This window comes from Notothenia coriiceps, unplaced genomic scaffold, assembly GCF_000735185.1.
Source record: "Notothenia coriiceps isolate Sejong01 unplaced genomic scaffold, NC01 NC01_scaffold00037244, whole genome shotgun sequence".
Taxonomy (NCBI): Eukaryota; Metazoa; Chordata; class Actinopteri; order Perciformes; family Nototheniidae; genus Notothenia; species Notothenia coriiceps.
In genome coordinates, this window is record NW_011369945.1 from 13,411,837 (window position 1) to 13,434,547 (window position 22,711).

The 22,711-nt window shown below is 42.7% G+C and overlaps 2 protein-coding genes across 2 annotated transcripts in view; one reads left to right on the forward strand and one right to left on the reverse strand.

The window, feature by feature from the left end:
* The window catches only part of mark4b (MAP/microtubule affinity-regulating kinase 4b), a 22,844-nt gene extending 6,005 nt beyond the window's left edge, over window positions 1-16,839 (forward strand). Inside the window, exons 8-11 of the mRNA XM_010794278.1 lie at window positions 357-629; window positions 1,914-1,996; window positions 6,031-6,067; window positions 14,073-16,839. Of these exons, the coding sequence (XP_010792580.1) occupies window positions 357-629; window positions 1,914-1,996; window positions 6,031-6,067; window positions 14,073-14,406 (727 nt within the window). The 3' untranslated portion in view covers window positions 14,407-16,839. The remainder of the gene's footprint in view (window positions 1-356; window positions 630-1,913; window positions 1,997-6,030; window positions 6,068-14,072) is intronic.
* Window positions 16,840-17,085: 246 nt separating this feature from the next.
* On the reverse strand, window positions 17,086-22,440 carry ckmb (creatine kinase, muscle b). Its single transcript, XM_010793615.1, has 9 exons — window positions 22,339-22,440; window positions 20,744-20,856; window positions 20,480-20,576; window positions 19,919-20,073; window positions 19,478-19,610; window positions 19,190-19,361; window positions 18,605-18,728; window positions 18,162-18,351; window positions 17,086-17,590 (listed from the first exon to the last, which is right to left on the reverse strand). The coding sequence occupies exons 2-9, from the start codon at window positions 20,834-20,836 to the stop codon at window positions 17,412-17,414; spliced, it is 1,143 nt and encodes a 380-aa protein (XP_010791917.1). The 5' UTR covers window positions 20,837-20,856; window positions 22,339-22,440; the 3' UTR covers window positions 17,086-17,411.
* Window positions 22,441-22,711: the final 271 nt, after the last annotated feature.

A 22,711-nucleotide genomic window follows, 5' to 3' on the forward strand; every position in this document is an offset into this window, starting at 1 on the left:
GTGAAGGAAAAAAGGGGTGCAAAATGAGAGATCTCAGTTGGAGACCACAAAGAGAATTTTAGGCCAATTGTAGATTAGGAATAAGTGTTATGATGAAGAGCAGATGGCTCACTCGCTGTTCATTCATCTGCACAGTTCTGAACAAGTTACCTCGGTTGAAGGGGATAGAAGTATTGAAGATCTTAAATGTACTTGATTGTTTATCATAAAAAACTTAAAGAAATTGCAAGTTTAGTTTAGTTTTTGGGGAATGTATTCTATCATAGTAAACTTTAATTTGCTTGTTATTCCTTTTTTTTTTTGTTAAAATGATATGTTATAGCAACTACCACTCATTGGTTTTTCTCTCCCTCCAGCTCCATATCCCACCGCCTGCCCCCCTCCTCCCCCTCCACCCACAGCATCGCCGGGGCCTCCGGGGTCTCGTCCTCCACGCCCTCCTCCCGCCTCTCCAGGGGCTCCACGGTGAGGAGCACTTTCCACGGGGGGCAGATCAGAGACCGCCGCCCTCCCTCCCATGCTCCCCCTGCTTCCCCAATGCCATCCCATGATGCCAGCCCCCTGCCCCACACCAGGACCCGGACCACCTCCACCCTGCTCAGCAAACTCACCTCCAAGCTAACCCGCAGGTAAGGGGAGAAGCCGGGAGAAGAGGAAGGGGAGGAAAGGATAGAAGGTTATACGAGTTGCATTGTGTTCAGAGGTGTGACTTTAAGTAAAACAGGAAGACATGAAATGATAACAGATAGAATCATATCTAACAGCAGGATTGGAAATGTTGGATTGCTGCTAACCCTTCACGTGGTGGAGTGAGACTGTCAACAGTGTAACTCTTTTGCTCTGAACATGTACATAAAGATCATTGAGCTAACCTTGCTGCCTCTCTCCGTCTCTTCCTTAACCAGCACTAACCTGCCAGCCTTTCTCCTCTACTGGTGCAGCTTCACAGGCGTCAGACCTGGGTCTCATAGTGTGTCAACATGTTTGTGTTATTACCACCTGCTCCATTTACTAGTAAAAATGTGTCCACCTCATCACATTGAAAACAACAAATGTTATAATTGTGAAATAGTTCATATGTGATGATATATACTAAAGCCTATGCCTTAATTAGTGAAAACACATTTTGGCATTATGATTTAAAATGGGATGAAACCGTAGATTCTGACCCTTTTCATGTTGTTTCCCTTAGCAACAATAACACACAACACAGACAACTAGTGGATTTAAATACAAACTCATTTAGTTGGGGGGTTTATGATCAAGGATGGTCATTATATTTGAATAAGGAGAATAGGCAACACTAAGTGAAGGTAAAAAAAGAGTGTGTGACAAATAAAGAGAGATATATAAAAATGAATTCCCCTAAATGTGGGACTCTGTAACATATGGTTTAGTGGATAGCAATGTATGCAATAGTTTCATCCTGCACTATTGGAAATGACTGTATGCCCTTTCTTATCTAAGCAGTTAGAAAGTATCTTCATTTACAGAAAATGGTTAAAATCTCATAGTTGAGCTGAACTTTTCAGCTTCTGTCATAGCTGTTTCCCTGATACAAACAAACATTCAGCTATAAGACCCAGGTCTGCTGTTCAGGAGACATACTCTCTTCTTCTCTGCTGCTTACCGTTGCTTTATCTGTTGGTTTGTTTGATTCTTTAACAACTTTTCTTTTCCTTGCCAGTCACCTGCCAATCTGTTATCCTTCTTTTCTCCTGAACTACAGTACACAACGTTTGATACTGCCTCTTCTACCTGTGCTTCTTACTGTCTGGCATCTCTATTTTGTCTCCTCCTCACTTGCTCTCTCTTTTGTTCCATGTCTCTCTGACTTTTTGCTGTTAATTTCCCTTTTTTTCCATTCCTCTCATCTTCTCGTCATCTCCTTCTCTTCTTCCTCTTCCTCCTAGGGTCACTATTGACCCTTCTAAACGTCAGAGCTCAAACAAGTCCATGTCGGGCTGCACCCTCCCACAGGGGACAAAAACAGTTAGTAAGTCTTCCTTTCCCATGTTTTCTGGCTGCTTCTGTCTGACTGTCTGACTGTCTGTCTGGCTGACTGTCTGACTGACTGTCTGACTGACTGACTGTCTGCCTGTCTGACTGACTGACTGACTGACTGACTGAATGTCTGTCTGCCTGTCTGACTGACTGACTGACTGACTGTCTGCCTGTCTGTCTGTCTGACTGACTGTCTGCCTGTCTGTCTGTCTGACTGACTGACTGTCTGACTGTGTGCCTGCTTGCCAGTGGCTCTGTCCCCCCCTCATCACTCTCTGTGACTTTAGTTACACAAACATTCATCTGAGGCACAGCTTCTCTGCAGGCAGCCGTTTATTCAGGCTGATAACTTCAACCTGCTGAAAAAACATCTGTACTGATGTGAACTCTTTTTTATTTCCACATGAAGCTTTGTGATCAGAAATTATTTCCTCAAAAAGGTTTGTTCCATCAAGAGGACACTTGGGCTATAAGAGAGTTAAGTTAGCTTTGCTTAATTGAGAGGTGTCTTAATAAAATATGGACGATATAAATCAAATATTTTATCACAGTATATCTTTTTTTAAATCACAGTGATATTATCTCTATATATTGCTAATCTAATGAATACAATAACATAAATATCACTTTAGAGGTTGCCAGGGACAATGAATGGAATCATCCCGAGCACATGGAGCTAAGTGGTGCTGAGGTGGAAGACGAGCATTCTCCTTTATAGCCTTACGTTTTACTTCTGCTGATTACATTTACGCTTCAGGAATCATACAGGTGGTTTTCATTATTGATCTTTTTCTCTGCGAGAATCCAAAATCCAATGTAGGAATCCCCCTGGCTTTTTGTCGAGTTAACCAGGGCAATGCTCATTTCCGGCTCGGCCTTCTGTCATAACTCTATCACAGTCGTTATACAGAATACTTTGAAGGTTATACTCGCCTTATGATTGAAGGAGGATGGAACCTGGACTGGCCCGTTCAAAACCCATCTTATTCTGGGGATTCTGGGACTGAGGTCCCCAGAGTTCATTCTTGTAGAGCAGCTCTACCTCAACTCTGGATGTTAATGTGACTAAAGCTCTAATCAGCAGCTGTCTGTCTGAGTGTGTGTCTGTCTGGACTGCATGTTCTCTGCTGGCTGTATCTTCCATCCCCTGCCAACAATAACACAGAACCACATCGCTTCTCTGGGGCAACAAGGGCTGAATTGGTTTTATTGTTCGATTTGTAGATGTTTGTATTGTCCCTAGAAGACAGTCAATGCAAGGCAGAGGTAAGGGGTTAAGGATGAAGAGAAGTCATAAAGTGTAAATACTTCATCATAAAATAGTACATTTTTTAGTGCATTGTGTGTAGTCAGGTTGTACGACAATGATTATTTAATTTGTCATCAATCTGTCAATAACGTCATCATGAATAATTGGTCTATAGAAAATATAGAAAAAGAAATCTCAAAAAAAGAATGAACTACTACAATGTCTGAATCTCTGAGTCTGGAACATTATTCTATTCATTATTCCTCTGATGTGTTTTTTGACTAATATATGATTAGGCTGGGCTTCCTTCCTGTTATGATATACAGTGTGTCTATTTGTAGACGGTCATATAGACAACTTTGATTACATGTTTTATGTGAACAGATTTCATAGAACTGTATTAGGTTAGTTGAAAGCAATAATACTACGTTTAAATAGGTCCAACTTAATATTATTAATATTATGTCTATATTGTTAACTAACCATATAATACTTTTAATTAAAGTCAGTGTTTAGGTTTTTAGCTCAGACTTAGTGTGGTGAATAGGAAGACAGGTGAACTGAGACTATCGTTTATAGTAGTGACAATACAAAGGAGCTTTAGTTGCAAAGATGTGTGTGTGTAAACGGTGTAATGGGTAACCACGGGTTACCCTGCATCATTGTAGCTTCCTACCTGTGACAGTAAATGTGTGAACCTCGGCAGAATGCTAACAGCCGGCAGCAGTCATCCCTCTGATCCGGCGTCACAGCCGTTTAAATCAGGATTAGTTATGCAACCAGGATTGATCCTTTTCTTAAACAGGAATCTTCACAGCTGAGATACGAGCAGATTGTTCTGTTCCTCTGCTGCTAGCTTCTCTCACTCTGTCTCTCTGCTCTTCTTTCTCTCATTCTCTCACTTTCAGCCGTCCTCTCTCAGCTCAGATAATCCTTAACTCAATGCAGTGTGAGAGAATAGAGGGCGAGTCTGAACTACATACTCAGATAGATTTCCCCATATGTTTTCTGTCTTAAAGATGTGATACCACTAGTCTCGCTCAGGGTCACCTTGGCATCCGTATCCTTACTTTCTTGACCCAGTCAAAAAAAGAAAAGGTCATTTTCTAAAATGTAACGCAATCAATTCTTATTTCCCAAAACATTTACTTTTGAGAACAGGAATATATTGATATAGCTTTTAAAAATATTTGAGTAGCTATTTGTTCTACAAAATGTTTGTGTTACTAGTCAAATATTACCAACAGATTTGCTGTAATGAAGTTTATTATTCCTGATCCGACAGGAATTACCATCAATATGTTTGCTGGGTAATTTTTTTATTTTATAAATGTATAAATGATAATTCTCATCCCATTTATTGATTGTGTGGATTATCAGGGATTTCTCCATGTACTTTAAGAGAGGTGAGAGTACAAACATCTGAGCCAGGGTCACATTAGAGACACTTTCACTAAATCCTTATTTTTGTACATATATTTTACTGCTCAATTCTCCAGACAGCCACCAGTTCCTGGACAAGACATCAGGTTGCCAGGTTGGTAGCTACAGAAAACACCAACAGTGGCCCCTGGTGGCCATACAAGGGAAGTGCAATAAGAAGCCTCAAACTCCTGTAGCTGGAGTCTGCTGTGTCGAGTAAATAGTTCTTTAGAAGAAACTTGAATACAAACCTACAGCAGGCATGAGCTCATACATCTGGATGTGTGTGGCATGTGAAATGCAATATTCCATTCTGTAAATTGCAAAGAATTTCAAAGCTACACACCGTTTGATTAGAAGATTAGACTTGTCAGCATGGCCCTCAAGAAAGGACAAAAAAGGAACATCCCAGGTGATTTTCAAATGTAGGGAGAGTAAGAATAGAAGTGCCTGAATACAGTAAATAGAAAAATAGAGCACAACTAACAAACCAACACAATAGAGAGTGTCAGAAATGTGTGCTAACATCAGGCTGCTCTGTTCAAATCTGGTCACCCTCAGGGTCCTGAAGGTAGACACTTGGGGAAGCAGGGGACCACATCATAAAGGATTCAACAACAATTGTATTTTAAGCATAGTAGAAGGTTACATTTTTCAATGTTGCCATCATTGTACCATAAACCATACCAAATAAAAACATGTGTCAGTCAAAATGCATCAAACCAAAGTTGTGAAATGCAGGTACAAAGACTAAATAAAACCTTTAATCTGATCAGACAAAGAGCTAAATTGTACAGTATTATATTTATTTTACACGTGGCAAAACTGTGCATCATACTGTATCAGACATGACAGCTGATACTATATCAGTGTGTTCCTATCAGAAGGAAGAAACACAGTTCTGGAGAGAGGCGCTGTAGCATCTCACACCATGCCTGTACAGACGATAGTCCCACATCAACATATTAGCTAGGACAGCATTACAACCATGTACAGACAATAGTAGAATGCTTGTTATATTTTTCTAAATGAGTCTGGTGTCCTCTTTTAACACACAATGTGTGCTTTAATATGCATCAGATTTGTATGCATGTGAGTCCGGCCACCGCTCATTTGTTTGTTGGTGACTTTGACATTTTGTTGTTTCACGTTCATCTGATGTTCCTGTGTGCTGAGTGTAGTTGTGAGGACCCATCTGTGGTTTGAAGACACGTTGTTGTGTTTTGTGTTGTGATTGTTGTTGATGACTGATGTAGCCATGCAGCTATTGCATTAAACAGGAAGGGGGAGAGGTTGATGTCAACAGGCCTATTGATTCCTAACGGATACGTTTTTCTTCCTCTTGAGGGTCACAGACGAACCTGAGAGAATCAGCAGATCTCCGGTCACAAGGTGAGTCCACATTTACGCTTTGTCCGACACCGACAACCAGAATGCAACCATAGAATACAATTACATTCTCAGTGTTACAGGCAGCCAACTCTTCTTCATTTATGAATCAATCTACATTAAGTCTAAATAAGATATAATTCCGTTTTGAACAGTCTGTGATAAGATGAATATTGTGATAACCAGTGGCGGGCCGTGCATTTCACACCTAGGCCTTCAGTGATGTCCTACACAGTCCTACCTGAATTATTCCACCTCTTAATACCATCATTATGACGCCATGGCTCTAGAAACTATACATTTAGACAGAAACGCAGTATAACCGGGCGTTGCATCACCTTAACATAGTCAAGTACAACAGAGTTATATTAATATTTCCGAAGCATTTATAATCAATATATCCGCATTTACAATTAAGAGTGTTAAACTACCAGCTTTAAGATCGCTTGGATACGGTCAAAACTTAAAAATAAAAGGGGCTTTTAAGGCATTAGTCTACAAAGTTTTATTAAGTCCACCAAACCAAGTTTGTTCACTAAACAGCGCATTGTCGCACCCAAAGCAGTTTCATTTAAGAAACGTGACGATAAAGGACACAAACTATTCACTGAAAATAAAATAAAACAAACAAATATTTGCATTTGTTTCAATGAGGATATATTTTTGCGACAGTTGGGTGAAAGTGTATTCCTAGCACTGAATGTCCCCCTCTTGATTGAGTAAAAGGCACCTTGATAACAACAATACACAATGTCAAACGTGCTCCATTGAAGTACTTTTACTGGCACAGCTGAGCCAGTGCGCCACACACATCTCTATATCTCTCTGGCAGAAGCATCAAACATTATTTTTTATATATTGTCATTTTAATTACATATATATTATTTTCGTTAATATTGATTTAATATTAACGAAATCAAAAAATGACAAAAATATATAAAAATAAAATAAAAAATAAAATGCTAGTACTAAAAGCAATTAGTGTATTCATTTGAAAAAAAAATCCAATATCTCACACATATCAAGATCATACTTCCAATGTCTTTCGTTGAACACTTAATCACGTTTCACTTACCGTTTTCTATACGTCTCTGTCACCATTTCTCATTTTCTATAGACATGAAGGCTACTTGGATGAAAGCCTAGTCTGTCCGTTGCAGTAGATTTCTGGACATTAGGTTCAATTAATTCGCTTCAGTGGCGAGACATGACCGCGCTCGACAAGAAGCAGTGAACAGGGTCTCGCATAGCCCTGCCACAAATGCAATGTTAAAGCTGAGACCCCAATGCTCTCTATCAGATCTCCTGCTTTAAGGAATTCTTAGGCGTGCTATAAGTGGGACATGAAGAGAAAATCATATAGCCTACTTTCCCTTCTCAGCTTCTGTTTTTGATAGCCAGATAGAACGACCAGTGTTCCGATGAGTCTGTGTTAATTTGGCCTGTCACCAGTTCGAAAGTGTGTAAGCGTGCCCATCGCTCTGTCGTTCCGATTGTCTAGCGTGGGTATGTGGAGGAATCTCATCTGGATACTTGCTCGGAAATTGTGGACGTGGTCCCGTCCGAAGAAGAGGTCGATCTTAATTGTTTAATACGATTTAGCGGAGGTCTGTTCTGTTTTTAGCCGGCACGCAGATCGAGTGCAGTTGTTGCGTGTTGATCTGTGTTAGTGAGTTGGCCGAAGGCTCTCTTGTGTGTACGCTGGGCCTCTGCGTGCGCGGGAATTGTGTGATGCGTCCGCGGTGGTGGTAGACCTCTGACTTAACTGACCCTGTCGCTCTTATTTGTGTCAAACAGACTCGTTCACCCTTGCAGGCAGAATGTACAGTTCGAATGTTTGTTCTCTGTCTGATAATGTATTCCCAAGGCACATTAATGCCTGTATAGCAGCACCATAGATGTGTGTCGCAGCAACAACTCAATTGCTGTCGGAGTTGAATTAATCGACATAGTATGCTACGCATAGGCGGATGCTTCCTCCTTGCTGATGTACGTATGTGCCTCTGCGTGCGTTTGGGACCACTCTCTTCTCGAATGCTGGCGCTTCTCGTGTCTATGCCACCCGCGTGGTGGACATCTGTATGCGGAGACACGCTTGCACCTGTCTCCTCACCGTCAACTTGTGCTCTAGGGATCTGACAACTGCGTGTCAAGGCCGTTGGGCTGGCACGCAACACCCTGCATATCTAACCCTTTTCGAGCCCTTGGAGTCGTTGTAAATTTGTCGGATGTGGCATGCGCTGTGATGCTCCACTTCCCACACAGACGCCCACTAACCGGCTGATATAGACTTTAAAAAAAATACACACATTGATAGTAATGGTTTGGGTCAAAGATAATACTCAAGAAAAATCAAACTCCAGACAAGTGCATATAAATCCAGAGGTCAGGGGCGCGTGAAGCATCAGTAGGTCCTCTACACAATGCATACTCGGATGATGTTCCGAGGGGTATGTGGTTCAACAGCCCTGCCTTTAGGGAAACTCTCTGCTCACACGATGCACCCAAATTATGAAACACAAATCTCGAATGTATACACTATTGCCACCGCCCGTTCGGCTGACTCACCCATCTAGCGAACGCCGCCGGACGGGCTGCAGAAGTGGTGGATGGCCAGCGTTTTGTGTGTGCGCTTATGGGTAGCATCTGCCATTGTTAAGAAAGAAAGGGCGTGCAGAAGGGAGGCCTCTATGTTGGAGGTTGTGTCACCCAAAAAAAGCCCTTGACTATTGGTGTTATTGTCTTCTTGGAAGGGGCCCCCTGGGGAGTGAGGTACTTAAATGTGGGTCAGGTGGCGTTAGACAGTGAATGAAATAAAGGAACACAAATACGGCTGCCCTCTCCCTTAACTATATAGCCTGCACACCCAAATTTAAGATCGAGGGAATGGCCGAGTGAGCCGGTCTGCGCCCCATCAATCAACTTACGTGCCCACAACCCATTAACTATACTCTAACGAGGAGGCGGTAGCATTCAGGGGTGGAGTCCTGCCAGAAAGACGCTGAAAAGGTATAAGAGAGCCCCGGCCATCGTCCATCAGCGTCGGCCTTGCCGCGGCTGTGTAGCAGGGTGTCTTCAAAATCTCGCACCACAAAACACGCGCTCCTGGGGACAGCCTGGTGTCGGTCAAGCAGTGACAGACAAGGGACCCACAAGAGACACAGAGACATATGCTGTAATGTGACCGCACGTGCTGGGTCGTGGTGTCGGTCGCACGCAGTAAGCAAGAGCGGACAAAAGGGTTGCGGTGTTTTTGAATGTCGTGCGCCATATATATATAGATCTCTTACATACCACATCACTTCAGGGGCAAGGTAGGCGGATAGAGTGTGCAGGGTCGTTGTTGTAGTTTGCCGGACGGCGGCCAGATAAACAACTTCCTCGCCTTTGTGAGAGCAGGGTGTGGTAATAGCAAAGCTCTAGTGTTTTGTCTCGCGAGGCAAAGGCAAAAGGGAAGGAAGGAAGCTCGGCAAGACGTGTGTCGGGTGTTCCTCGTGTTTCGCTGGAACTCCCAGGCGCATTGGCGATCGGGGGTGTGCCCCCTGAAGTGGAAAGTCCTGTGGTTAGCGCGCGCCAAAAACAGAAACCAAAAGCAGACAAATACAAGATACTGTGTGTCGAAGTAGGTTCCCGTGATGTTTGTGTGTGTTGCACGGGCCGTGTTGCGTGTGTGTCGGGACATCCAGACCTTTCCAGCGGCGCGCGAGATATGTTCGTTCCCAAGCCGTGTGAGAGAGGTACCAAATCGGGGGGGTGGGTGTGCCCGCGCCAAGAGGGTGTGTTTCGAAAAGCAGCGCGTCATTGGCATCGCCTCAACCCCGTCGCCCACGCCCCCAGTGTGGCGTTGTGGGTGGTGCTCCGGTTGTGGCGCCGCGTGTGGTATAAGAGACAAACCTCAAGCTCTTTTTCCCACAAGAGTCGCGTAGGGTGGTGGACATACAAACACCAAATACGAATACAGTTGACACCAATCCGCCGGCACTTCCCCAAGCAAAAGGGTAGCAATGTGGACAACGGTGGCCTCGTGCGCGGAGAGAAACTGTCGACCAGCGAGGACAGGGGTAGACGCGCGTCGTAGACTTCCATCGTGTCATCTAAATGAAAGTGCCTGTTCACCCAAACCCTAGCACACATCAATCAGTCTTTTCAATATTTCCCTATTTTTGTTCACCCTTTCAGGTTGGTGGAGCTCGCGGTGTCCCGGCCGCACTTTGTTCGCTTGAGCTGGTAGATCCACTCGGGTGTCCCCAAAGTTTCATAAGCTGCTTGTAAGTGACCAGCGTGCTTTGGTGTCTTCGTTGCCTGCCCTTGGGGTTAGACTAACTCAGTTTGCAGAAATCGTGTGGCGGCCAAACACCAAATCGCGCTTGCAAATAGCTGCCAATCCAGCAGTCAATTTGCCAGTGGCCTCTCGGGGAGGCTTGAAGCCAGGGGTACCCGCTATATCTGTGCATCCGAAATCGGACAAAACCCTTACCCACGCTGCTGATAGGCTCGATAGCGTAAGATAGGCCGGTTCTCTTCCTCACAAATGTCTAGCGCTTTTCTTGAGAAAAGTTGCGTACACAAAATGTAGCTCGTACTCATATTCGCCAAATATACAGACCTCTTCTCGCCTCAGCCATTGTGGTTGAAATAGAACTGCTTGTCGAAATCTGCACAATACGCTCGTTCTTCAATAGTTCGTCTACATAGCTCTGCCTCTAATAGGCATATCCACATCGCAAAAGACGTGCACGTCCGGCCTAAGACGTCAGTGCGTAGCTCGCCTGCTAGCCTGGCCCGGTTTGGTCGCCAACCTCAAAAATCTGATATGGTTTAACGCCGCGAGTGATTTGTTATACCGTTCACCTCTTAATCTACACGGCGAACCGCGACTGTTGATTCTGGAAGCCTAAAGGGCAGATTTCTTGGACCCTGGCCCAAAACACGAGTTAGTCGGCTGAAAGTATGATTTGGAATAAAAGCATCTAACATAAAGGCCAACCCTTTCCAGATCTCGTGCTGTCAGGGCTGGAAGTCCAGCCGCAGACCAAGAGGAAAGCTAATGAAATGAAGGAGAAATAGGACTACAGGCAATAATTTTTTAATACATATTGTCTGGAAAAGAATATATCAAAAATTTAGATTTATATTATTAGCTGACCTGTGATGTTTAGGCCCAGCAGGAGAAGGCCATTGCTGGCCCTGAACGGCCCACCCACTGGTGATAACATATATCTACTAAGACTAATTTTTCAGCACTATTTCTGTATTTTATTTGGCCCAATCCCAAACCACGCCCTACAACCTACCCTACACACTCCCCCCCCGTGACGGAGTGAACTCTGTCTGTAGCCACACTCGCAGCTCAACGAGGCTCCCTCCTGTCAGATGGAGGGAGTAAATACAGCGGCAAGCTTTGGGGCGGCCTCCCCTCTCTCCGGCAGAAACAGGAAATGCCGTAACTGTATGTAACAACGGTTTCAAATCAGCATCTCTTAGACAAAAAATGTAAATTAATAACTCAAATAAAACTCCAAACATCTTTAATTGTGTTACTTTTTTGTAAAGCTCTTTTAGTTTTAAACCTGATGTTTATAAGCTTCTTAGTTTTAGCAACAGTCTGTAAATATACACAACTTTATAATAAAATGCACACATTTACCTTCTTCTAGACTAAACACAGGTATGATCCTAAGTTACAACTTATGAGGTTATCATGAGGTTGTTCACATCGCAGTTTATCAGTGGATGTTTGCTGGAACTACTTGTAAACAGCTTGTTTCCTGACGGACACACACAGCGTGACTCCGGCGGTCAGGTAGAGACCGGTCTCAAGTCAGCACCGCTGCAGACTCGCTGTTTGAGGGCTTGATGGCCCAATTCCCCTCCACACCGCTCCACACTCGTTGGTTTGGAACAGCACTTAATGTGGCAGACCCTCCATGCGAACGCGCAAACGGAGGGGTAGGGTGTAGGGGGCGGTTTGGGATTGGGCCTTAGTTTCCATCTGTGACTTAACTTTGACACATGTCTTGACAGTATCGCTAGCCTCCTTAAAAAACACACGGCACAATCTAGTATTTCATTAAAAAGCAGTTGTTACCAAAAAGTAAAATGTGTCTTTGATAAGTAGTTTATATAAGAATATATTTAGTATTGACACAATGTTTCCACAAAAACATTGTTATACTTTCCTCTGTTCAGACTTAGTAACGCTAAGCTAACAAGCTTCCGGCTCCAGCTACTAACCATACAGACATTAGAGAGTTATCAATAAGCAAGAAATGTTTAATGTTCAAAAAACCTTTTAACCTCTACCTGACTGTTAGTAAAAAGGCAGGTACACTTTACTTTAATTGTAAAAATAATGTAAGGATATACTTTGTACAGAGAAATGTGTGTCCGCGCTGCAGCTGTAAATGTTTTCATTTTTAGGTGTGACATTGTGACGTCAGAAGTCTACATGGAGTCACACTAGGTCATGTGATTCAACATGGGAACTGGATTACGTTTACAGCACAGATCCTGAATTATACTACCTTTTTTTGTGGTGATCTTTTTGTCTTGCATGTGGGGAGGACACAAGGAAATACAGTCAAAAGGATTGGGAAGTGTTCCCTCAGAGAACGCACACTGTGTGGTCAACACCGTTGCACTTTGTCATTGCTCAGATCTCTCTGTACTAGATCTATCAAAGCAAGAAACATCAACTTCATATCCTTGCTATAAAAGGATAATCATCACTACCCACTACCCATTAGCAAGAAAGACAGATTTAAGACAAAAGTCTGATTATGACTATTAAATGTGTGTTCTCATTACAATTAAAAGTTATAACTATTTAATTTTGCTTGGATTTTCAAGCTTTACTTTGAAAAAATATATATATCCTACACAACAGTGTCAAGAAAGCTATTATCCAGCTATATGTGTATGGCTAGAGACAGTGATTAGACACAATACTGAAACAGAAATGAACCACATTGTTAGATTACTCAGTTATTTCATTTTCATTTATGGGTTACATGCAACAAAAGTATTAACAAAACCTACATTGGTATTACTTTCGGACTCTCATCTTATGAATACTATATGTTTTCAGGGTTATCATTATCATTATGTGACTAAAGGTGTGTGTAATTCCTCTGGGCCTCAGCTGCTTCAGCCCAGTCTCAGGTGACTGTCAGCAGGTAAACAGCAGCAGGTTAACAGAAGCTAACACACTGTGGGTCCTTTGTGGTAGATGATCCTTTTGATTTCAAGAGAAATCAATATATGATGTCTATAATGCATGAAAACACACTTGAAATACATTCATAATCCTATAAGTCATTATTATAATTATAAGGCATTATGATTATTGCTGAGGGCTTATAAATACTAAATAATAACGCATGACAGGAATGTTTTGAATGCGTTATAGATATGTGCGTAACTGTCACCTGAATGAAATGATCTTTTATTGTGTTAAACAGCAGCTCAGTGCCTGTCTCTTTACCTCCATTTTTATTTTATTCTCCATTAGTGTTTGGTGTGATTTTATGAATGTATGTGTGTCATTGGTTCTATAGAACAATATACATGTATTATTAATCCTAGATTGCCCTATATCCCTCACATGAAAAATACATTTTAACGTTGATTGAATAGAATAAAAAATAGAGAGTACCTTTCTGTGACCTAGATTTCTATGTACTGTAGAGGTATAAAAATACAATAATGTATGATATTAATCTATTTTCTTTCCCTCCCCGTTTCCCTTACCACTCATACATTCACACAACCATACACTTCCATCACTTATTCATCTCACTTACACTGAAACCCCATTCACTCCCATTCGTCCTGCACTCCTGCTCCTTCATATCTGATCTCCTGCTCCCCTCACCCCTCACCCCTCACCATCCACCCTTCCTGCTGTTATTCCCACACCACCCTCTCCCTCTCTTTTTCTTTTAAATCTTCCTACATTTCACTTTCCATCCTCTATTTTCGTCCTCCCAACACCCCCCCCCACTTCCAGTCGCCATCTATCTGGGCATCAGAAGGCGGCAGAGCCCCGGACCCCCCGAAGCGGATGGGATGTGAGGGTGCGGAGCCCTCGGGACCCGGCCGAGGTGGTGCTGGCGCTGCGTGAGGCGGCGCAGGGATGCGGCTGCCAGGTGCACCTGGCCGGGCCCTTCCTGCTGTCCTGCACCCATGGAGCAGCGGGCGCCCGCGTGGCCTTCGAGGCCGAGGTTTGCCAGCTGCCCAGCGGGCTGGGCCAGAGCAGTGGGGTGAGGTTCAAGCGCCTGTGGGGGGCGCCGCTAGCCTTCAGAGACATCGCCACCAAAGTGTCCAAAGAGCTGGAGCTCTGAGGGCGGCTGGAGGCGGGGCGGACAAATCACAGACAGGACAGCTTGATACTAGAGGAGGGATGAAGAGGAAGGTTGCCTCCTCCTCTTCATCCCTGGGCTCTGCCTCATCTGATTTAGCTAGAGATGCCTCGCCTCCGCCAAAGACCCTCTTCCTCTGATGCCACCAATCACAGCCAGACCAACGGATGCACGGACAGACCGCCATCGGCAGACTTATGGTGACCTTTGACATTGGAGCTGTCAGTGACCTCTGACCCCTGCTTGAAACACACCTCCATATTATTTGAGCCCATGGAGTCTTTTTATTTTTTATCACAACTTCATGTTTGATGTAAGGATGTTGCTGAGAACGATGGAGACTGATTATTGTTGACATGTTATTCCTATTGTACCATATTTGTTGTCATCATTCCTTTTTAAAGAGCTGCTACTTAAAGAGATGTTTTAATGTTTGTCTTTTAAGTTTATCTTCCCTCTAATGCTTTTTTTAAATGGGCAGAAGTTAGACATCTGTTGTCGGGAGCAGACGTGACATATTTCAGAGGTGAGGCCGCAGTCCCACCACCGGCCTCTAGAGGGAGACATGCAGAAATACAGAGACTTGTGACGGATTGAATGAAGCGTCACAGCCTGTCTGCCCATACATTGCTCCCAGTTAGTGCTCAGTTGGGATTTGGATGTTAGTTTTCCCCCTCTCTGGTCCAGTGCTGCCTCTCTGCCTGCTCCACTCTGCTGGAGCTGCTGACAGAGGAGCCGCGCTGTCTAAAGGTCACAGGACCCCTCTGAAGTGTTGTTCTTGATAAACTGATCACTGTGCTCTGCTATTTACATATATGTTACTTTGCCCAATGTGTTGTCCCATGCTACCTTTATTAACAAGCAAAACTCCTCTAGAAAAATGTAAAATGACACAACATGTTTTTGGTTTAAAGTGTAATGTTTGATTGGTGTTCTTATTACACAAGTAGGCACTGTTATTGTTCTTATTTGACCTACACAGGGGAAACCGATAGTCACTTACATTATTTTCCACTCAGCAGGTTTACTCAATTTAGTTTAGATAGGCAGGTTTTGTTCAGCCAATCAGAATGCATTATTCTGAGTCCAATATGTGCTAATTTAAAGGTTATTTAAATGAAATGCAGTCATTTTTAAATGTAACTAATGAATTGTCTACCCATTAAAAAAAAATTAAAAAGAAATTCCATGCACATATCCAAATGCTTTCACTGAGTGCCAAGACAACTAATAATAATAATAATTGTGTGCCACAAATGGTTAAAACATTTATTAATTACTGGTGAAATAGCATGGCTTTTTTCTTGACTGGTTCCAGTTTTTATCTTAATAACATTTAAACAAATAATTCAGAACGCCACCGTCTTATTTTTTCCCCTCAAATGTAGTGCAATACAGCCACACACCTGAGAACCTACTGGAATAAGCCTCCACTCAACAGGGCTCCTTGTTTCATTTTCTTTTTGATGTCGCTGATATGTTGTTAAAACTCATTGAGCACTTTTTTGTTGCCAGGAATGCATTGTACTGCAATGTCTGTTTTTATTAATTCCACATAGTCTCACACATAATGCCCATGATTGACCTTCTGAATGTCTTTCTTCCTCAGGATTCAGTGAGGTGACAAAGTCAGATAATGAAACTGAGGTACAGATAAATCACTATGGCCATAACAAATGGTTTAGTTCTTAACCTCAGCCACGCTACAAACTTTAAACCTTCGTCGACCAATCAGGCTGCAGCACTGAGATCAAATTCCAGTATGGCTGTACGAGATGTTTGGCTGTTAATCAATCAGTTTCCTGCCGAAAATAAATTAAAAGCATGCAACGTGATGAAGGTTTAAGATCTTTCAAAAATAAGATGTTCTTTTATAAAAAAACTTTGCTACCAAGATTCAACAAAAATACACAGAGTGCTTCATTGATCATACACTCACACTGACGACTCCAAAACCCAAAGGATGTTGTACTTGTATTGTTGTTCTACAATGCCAAGAAATGGTAACTTGTACTTTTAAAGTATGCAGCACCTAACAGGACACTGATCAGTGACAGGAAGAGCTGGAGGAACAGCAGTTTGGATCTTTACGGCTGTGAGGTCTACAGGAATGTCAAATGGGAGGTTTTAGCTGCAGCAGGTATCCATGACGGTCTGAAAATGTGAAGCTGTGATTTAGGGCTAGATATTTTATTTTTCTTCTTTCTGGTCCAACTGGGCTTCACTCTGAACCTGTTCTGTAGATGCAGTTAGAGCCGTGCTTTAAGGCTAGAGTTCTGTTGTATAGTGTGTTTGAAGCCGTGCTGTTATCAAAAAAACGTAACTAATGGGCTGAAATATGGAAAGGATCGACCTGCAATCCTGCATGTCTCCTTGGAAATAATGTGTGACACATAAATAAAGACTTTCAACCTCTATCATTTCAGTGTCTATCTTATTTCTTCTGTTATGGATGTTGTCTCCAATGTGGCATTCCACCAGGGTCTTTGTGGTATCGCTGAATTGTTGTTGGCTACGGTGTATGTGTGAGGGAAGTTCAAAGCTAATATACATTTTGTTATCTTACATGATGTAGGCCTATACATATCACCGTCATTCAGTTTGGAGTAGTTGCAAGATATTCATGTACGTTTCAAATACAATAAAACATGAGAGAGAAAGTTTGATTGTTACATGGGGCATAGTTTAATCATCCAGTTATAATTCACAACCAAAAAAATTAGTTTTAGGTACGCACACATAGCCATGATCAGACTATGCATGGATTGATCCCAGGATGTTACAGAGAAGATGTGGAGAGGTTAAAGTGACAGGAAGTTGGGAGTGGGTTATCAGAAGTAAGAAAGGAAGAAGCAGATGGAAAAGAAGTAGGCAGAAAGTAGCCAGTTGGCCGAAATCAGTAAGATAACTTTACAACAAGCTACCCGTTTTACGAAGTAAAACAAATTCCACAGACAGTCAGTGAGTAATTGGTTGTCTGTTCCGCTTTACTTCTGGGCGGGGATCATGCCATCGATGGACTCTCCCTTCTCCAGCTTCTTCTCCATCTCAACCATCAGCTTGACACCATCAACCACCATCTGCACCTGGGCCACCTCGGAGGAGCCCAGACGGTCAGCGTTGGAGATGTCGAACACACCACCCACGGAGGCTGTGTCCACACCACCTGCGGGAGAAGAAGGAAGAGGAATGAGGCCTCTGTCCAACACATGGAAACATCCCCTCTCCAGCCCCTGAGACTTGTTGAAACTTTGTAAGAAGGCTTCTTTAATGTATGTTCAACCAACATTTCTCATTAATTCAATCGTCAGATTCCTTGAGTTTTGGCAGGAAAGAAATGCAAACTGACTACACCCTGAAGATGTATCTCTGAATATGTAGGTGCATACGATCCATTAGGTAAGCGAGCGGGAAGATAATATTGCTATTAACCGAAACACAAAGAGCAAATCTTAAAGAATAATGCATTTCAGGAAGCCTATAAGGTTTCTAATCCTAAAACAAACTATGGCAGCCTTTTCAATAGCAATTTGTAAAGATAACATAATGAATGAAAACATCTTATTTTAATCCATGTTTTTTCATTTCTATAACTTTTTGTTCATATAAAAATGCTACTTTTGCTGATAGCTTTATCTTTCCCATCCAACAGTGTTAAATGTAAGCCTGCAGCGCCTCTGAAAATATTAGCTTGTAAACTCTGAGACTGAACCATTTCAATTTCATTTTGTTAGTACCTGTTCCACGCTTCTGCAGACGCAGTCTGGTCAGGATCTCCTCGAACTTGGCGTGTGTGCTGAGCTTGGGCAGTTTGACGTGCACTCCACCGCGCAGGCCGGTTCCCAGGTTGGAGGGGCAGGTCAGGATGTAGCCCAGATGCTCGTTCCACATGAAGCCATGGTTGTGCTTCTTGAAGATCCCCTCAATCTGACCAGTGTAGAGGATAAAGGGCATTAATAATGCATCATGGTTTAAATACAACCAGTCTGATGTAGCTAAACGCTAAACAGTCCTATCTATTAATAATGAAGAAATAAAAACAGCAATGTAAGGTCTTTATGAAAATGTTTAAAATATCATTTTAAATGGCTTTAACTCTTGCTCCAAGTTTAATTGTGCATATTTAATTGTCTGCTTGACTTTATTTAAATACAAAAATCTGTGATGTTTTTTGCATTACGTTCTGCAGACCAACGCAGAAGCGTCTGAAGACCTCCTTCATGTTGCCGCCCTGCTGCATGGAGATGACACGCAGATGATCCTCCTCGTTCACCCAGACCAGGAAGGTCTTGTTGTCGTTGTGCCTGGAGGAAGAAATCCAGCTCAGTTTTAATTTAAGTAGGACAATGATGGTGAAATGTTTACCAAAGTGCCCCGCAGAATCTTGACGGACATTTCTAACATGTGTCCTGTAAACTGGATAATCTGAGCTACACAGTGGTGGATTTAAAGGACATAAATGTTAAAGGGGAGTTGTGCTGCAGCTTTACATACTGTGCTTAATTATTCATGACACACTTTAACAGATGTTTAAAAGCCGGAATAATCAGGATTTTCACATTACGGTGGTGAGACAAAAGAGACAGATGGTGTTAGTTTTAAAGGTTGGCTTTGGAATGGCAGATGGGAGCTCCAGGATGGGGTTTGTTTAGAGTTTGTATTTTTGAGTTTACATAGGCACATAAACCTGTTTATCTGGGAATAAAGTTGAATTTGTTATACGTTTTTCTATTTCATTTCCATTATGTGTCTGAGTGTCTCTCACCAGATGCCTCTGCCGTCGGGCCAGTCACGGGCCATTCCGGCGCAGGTCAGCAGGGGGGACACAGGCTTGTCAAACAAGAAGTGATCGTTGATCAGCAGGTCCTGCTCGGCGTCGGTCATGCCACTCAGGGGGTAGTACTTTCCCTTGAACTCACCATCCAGGCTGGCCAGAGCTGAAAGAACCAAGGAAGGCACACAGGAAAAGGAGTCAGCCTCTGACAAATACATCTTGCCTTCTACAAACATTTGTGTAAGATTGATAGATTATTGTCATTAGGTTGACATTCACCCTCAATGGACAGCTTCTCAATGCCTCTGCGCTCGCCACGGCTGTTGTGGGGGGGCAGGGTGAATCCCTTGATGCTGCGGCCGGTACGCACACGGCTGGACAGCACGTAGTTGGGGTCCAGGTCGTCACCTCCCTTAGAGAAAGGACAGATAAACAAAATAGATACATTATTTGTATTGACTTGCACTTGTGTGAGGAGCTGGACCTTATGAACGTTTTATGAGTAAATGTACTTATTATTATGTTGGCCAATGAACAGTGTCTGGAGTTATTCAACTCAATCATGCCTTGGTGTGGCCATAGAAGTAACCAGCAATTGGTTTTACAATCAACAAACTAAGAGTCATTAATTTGGTAGCTGGTCAATAGGTATGTTTCCTTCCTTCTGATTTTATACACATCTATCTCTAACAATATCATCATGCAGGTCATGCAGCTCACCTTCAGGTTCTCGAAGTTCAGGTCGGTCGCATGCTTGTCGGTGGGCTTGTATCCACCATGACGGTCAGAGATGATGGGGTCCAGCAGCTCCTTGAAGGCTTCATAGGACTCCTCGTCACCAGCAACGCAACCAACAGTCATGATGAAGGGGTGACCTTTTGAACAAGAGGGATGACAAGGGAGTTGGTAACAATGCTAGCTAGTTAGCTAGTTCAACTTTCAATATTTATAACTTTGTAGAAATATTGTTAGATCCTCTCACCCCTGTAGGCCTACCCCATTTGCTAACAAATTCTTGGATACCAAAAGACCTTACTAAAAAACATGCCAGAACTTTAGCCCCAAACCCTAAAGATTGAACAAAAGTCCTGTGTCACCTCAGAGGTAGTGATCAATGCTAGCATGGTGGGCTTCAGCAACAATCCATAATCAGTACATATTCACAACTCATATTTGGCTGCATATAGTTGTTAATTCACTTCATTTATGTCTGTAAAAACAAAATATTCTGGCGTGTGTTAATGTCGATCCTGATTGCTGAATGTCGATGCTCCTTCTTACCAGGGTTGTCAACACCTGTCTGGATGACATCATCCACGGTGAAGCCGCTGGGGGTAGACTTTCCCCTCAGCTTGGCATAAATCTCCTTGGTCAGCACCTACAGCAGATGACACGCAGGTCAGTGTTTATACAGTCACATGATGTCTTTTAGTGCATGCTGTGTTCTATGAAGTATCTCAGCACAATGATAACAATGAAGAGACTTTGGTTGGTGTATTGCGGGTGAGTGTCCATTGAGCAGCAATATCAGAGTAGATGTTGTACCTTAGCCATATGGTTGTTGTGCAGGGACAGGTCGGGGAACTCCTCGTCCCCTGAGAACTTCATCTTGTAGTCGTTATGACAATTCTTCGCCATGGTTGCGATTCTTGCTCCACCTGAGAAGAGACACGAAAAAGAGAAGAGGACCTGTTATATTCCAGAATTGTACTGTTCGTTACAATTTGTCCTGACTGCATTTATTGGCACTTTGTTCCCTTATTGTGTAGAAACAGAAGACTACTATAGAAACAGCCCTTCAAAAGGCAGGTTTCATTGTTTGACTATAACAGTGAATACCATATTTATTCTCTGGTATTTCTCCAAGTCTTTCAAGTGCCTTGTCTATGAATCTTCTTGTGAGGAGGAGACACCTTTTCATTCTGTCCTTCTGTCTTCCTTTTTTCTACTCTAATTTCACTGTCTTTCTACTTCACTGTCACACTCTCCCTCGCCCCCCCCCCCTGTCAGCTGTTCTGTCTACATGCTTTTCTTCCTGCAGCCCTCCCCTCAGACTGTCTCACCGCCTGTCTCTCCCTCACAGCTGTGATTTTAAATAGTGACGCTGTGCCCCCTCTTGCCATGCACATGATGATGAAGGATTTTCTCTTCTGTCTCACTTCGTTCAGCCTTAGAATAATGCAAACTTAGTGGTCGACCTTCGCTGCAATACATGAGTGGAAGATAAAATACATTGGTTCTAACTAAATCGACTTTTTAAAGACCAAAAATAGCTCAAACACTCAATGCTTACAAATGTTTACTTAGTCTAAACGATATAGCCTTCTCCCATTGTTCTTGAGACATGGTTTTGTACAGTAATTGTAATTGTGTCCTGCATTTTGATTGAACATGAAATGCCTAATTTCCACCGCAAGAAAATCACACAAAAATGATTAACACAAAGTGGAACTAATTTGAGTGAGTAGAACTGGAAGTTAACACAAATTACTTTGAAAAAATTTATAATTTTGGAGTTGCAATCAACAGAGCTGCAGCTGCAGAATCAGTCAGAATATCTGTCCGAGGTGAGAATCCGTCAGTTGAGGTGCAGTTGATTGATGACACCTGGTGCGCTCAAAGGTCAAAGTGTTGCATGCCTCACAGATGGCTGCACATGTTCCATGGCTAAATCAAGCGCTCCTAAACTATTCAAAGACACACCTCAGGTCTGCCCTGCCAGCATAAGCAACAGCAGACAGTCACAACTGTTTCAGTGACCCTTGACTGTTGTATACTAAACTAGCCTTTAAACTGCAGTATAGTGCTGCAGATATTCAAGCATCAAGTCTTTCAAAGAAAAGTTTCACTACAGAGTGCAGCGATAGAAGAACGATCAGAGTAATAATTATTAGTTTCCAGTTCAGGAAAAAATGTGCAAAGCTTAACAGGAATCCAACACAGAAATGTGATAATAGAAAAATGCTTCTATGGCTCCAGGGTTCATCAATGGAGGAATCTGATTGACACATATCCAGTCAAAAAATGTTCCTCTATGATTTTGATAATGGGAGGTTTGCTCAGGGAGAGGTTTCTGTTCATTCTTTATATATAAATACCACCACAATTTTTCCATTGGATTTATCAAAAAGCTTGTTTACCTGCTTAGGAGAAAAGAAAGAAGTAACAGTCCCGGGATCAGATCCTGTTCACCAATTGTAGGGATGCCCAACTCTTCAACATGATGGGCTTTAGTATTTATACCTGGAACTCTGTTCCTATTGGCTCACTACACTCGGGGTCCCTTCATATGATTGGTTACAGGGGGGCTTCTATGCCCGGGTGAGTTTCTAAAAGGCAAGATAACTTCACACAACACTCGAGACGAGAAGCAAGAAACAGCTGCAAACCAACCTTTCAACTCCTGCCTGCTCAGAGCTGCTGTCTGCAGGACAGAAGAGGTGGACAGCAGCCCATACACTCTATCAAACATATGCACTGTGGGTTTGTATTCACACAGTGACTGTAAATAAG

What these genes read in the sequence shown, in the direction of transcription:
- ckmb (XM_010793615.1), bottom strand. Translation starts at nt 20,836, where the DNA reads ATGGCGAAGAATTGTCATAACGACTACAAGATGAAGTTCTCAGGGGAC. An exon ending in GACAGGTGTTGACAACCCTG is followed by an intron (nt 20,074 to 20,479) that starts GTAAGAAGGAGC and finishes CTTGTTCAAAAG; the next exon opens with GTCACCCCTTCATCATGACT. An exon ending in TGAGAAGCTGTCCATTGAGG is followed by an intron (nt 19,362 to 19,477) that starts GTGAATGTCAAC and finishes TGGTTCTTTCAG; the next exon opens with CTCTGGCCAGCCTGGATGGT.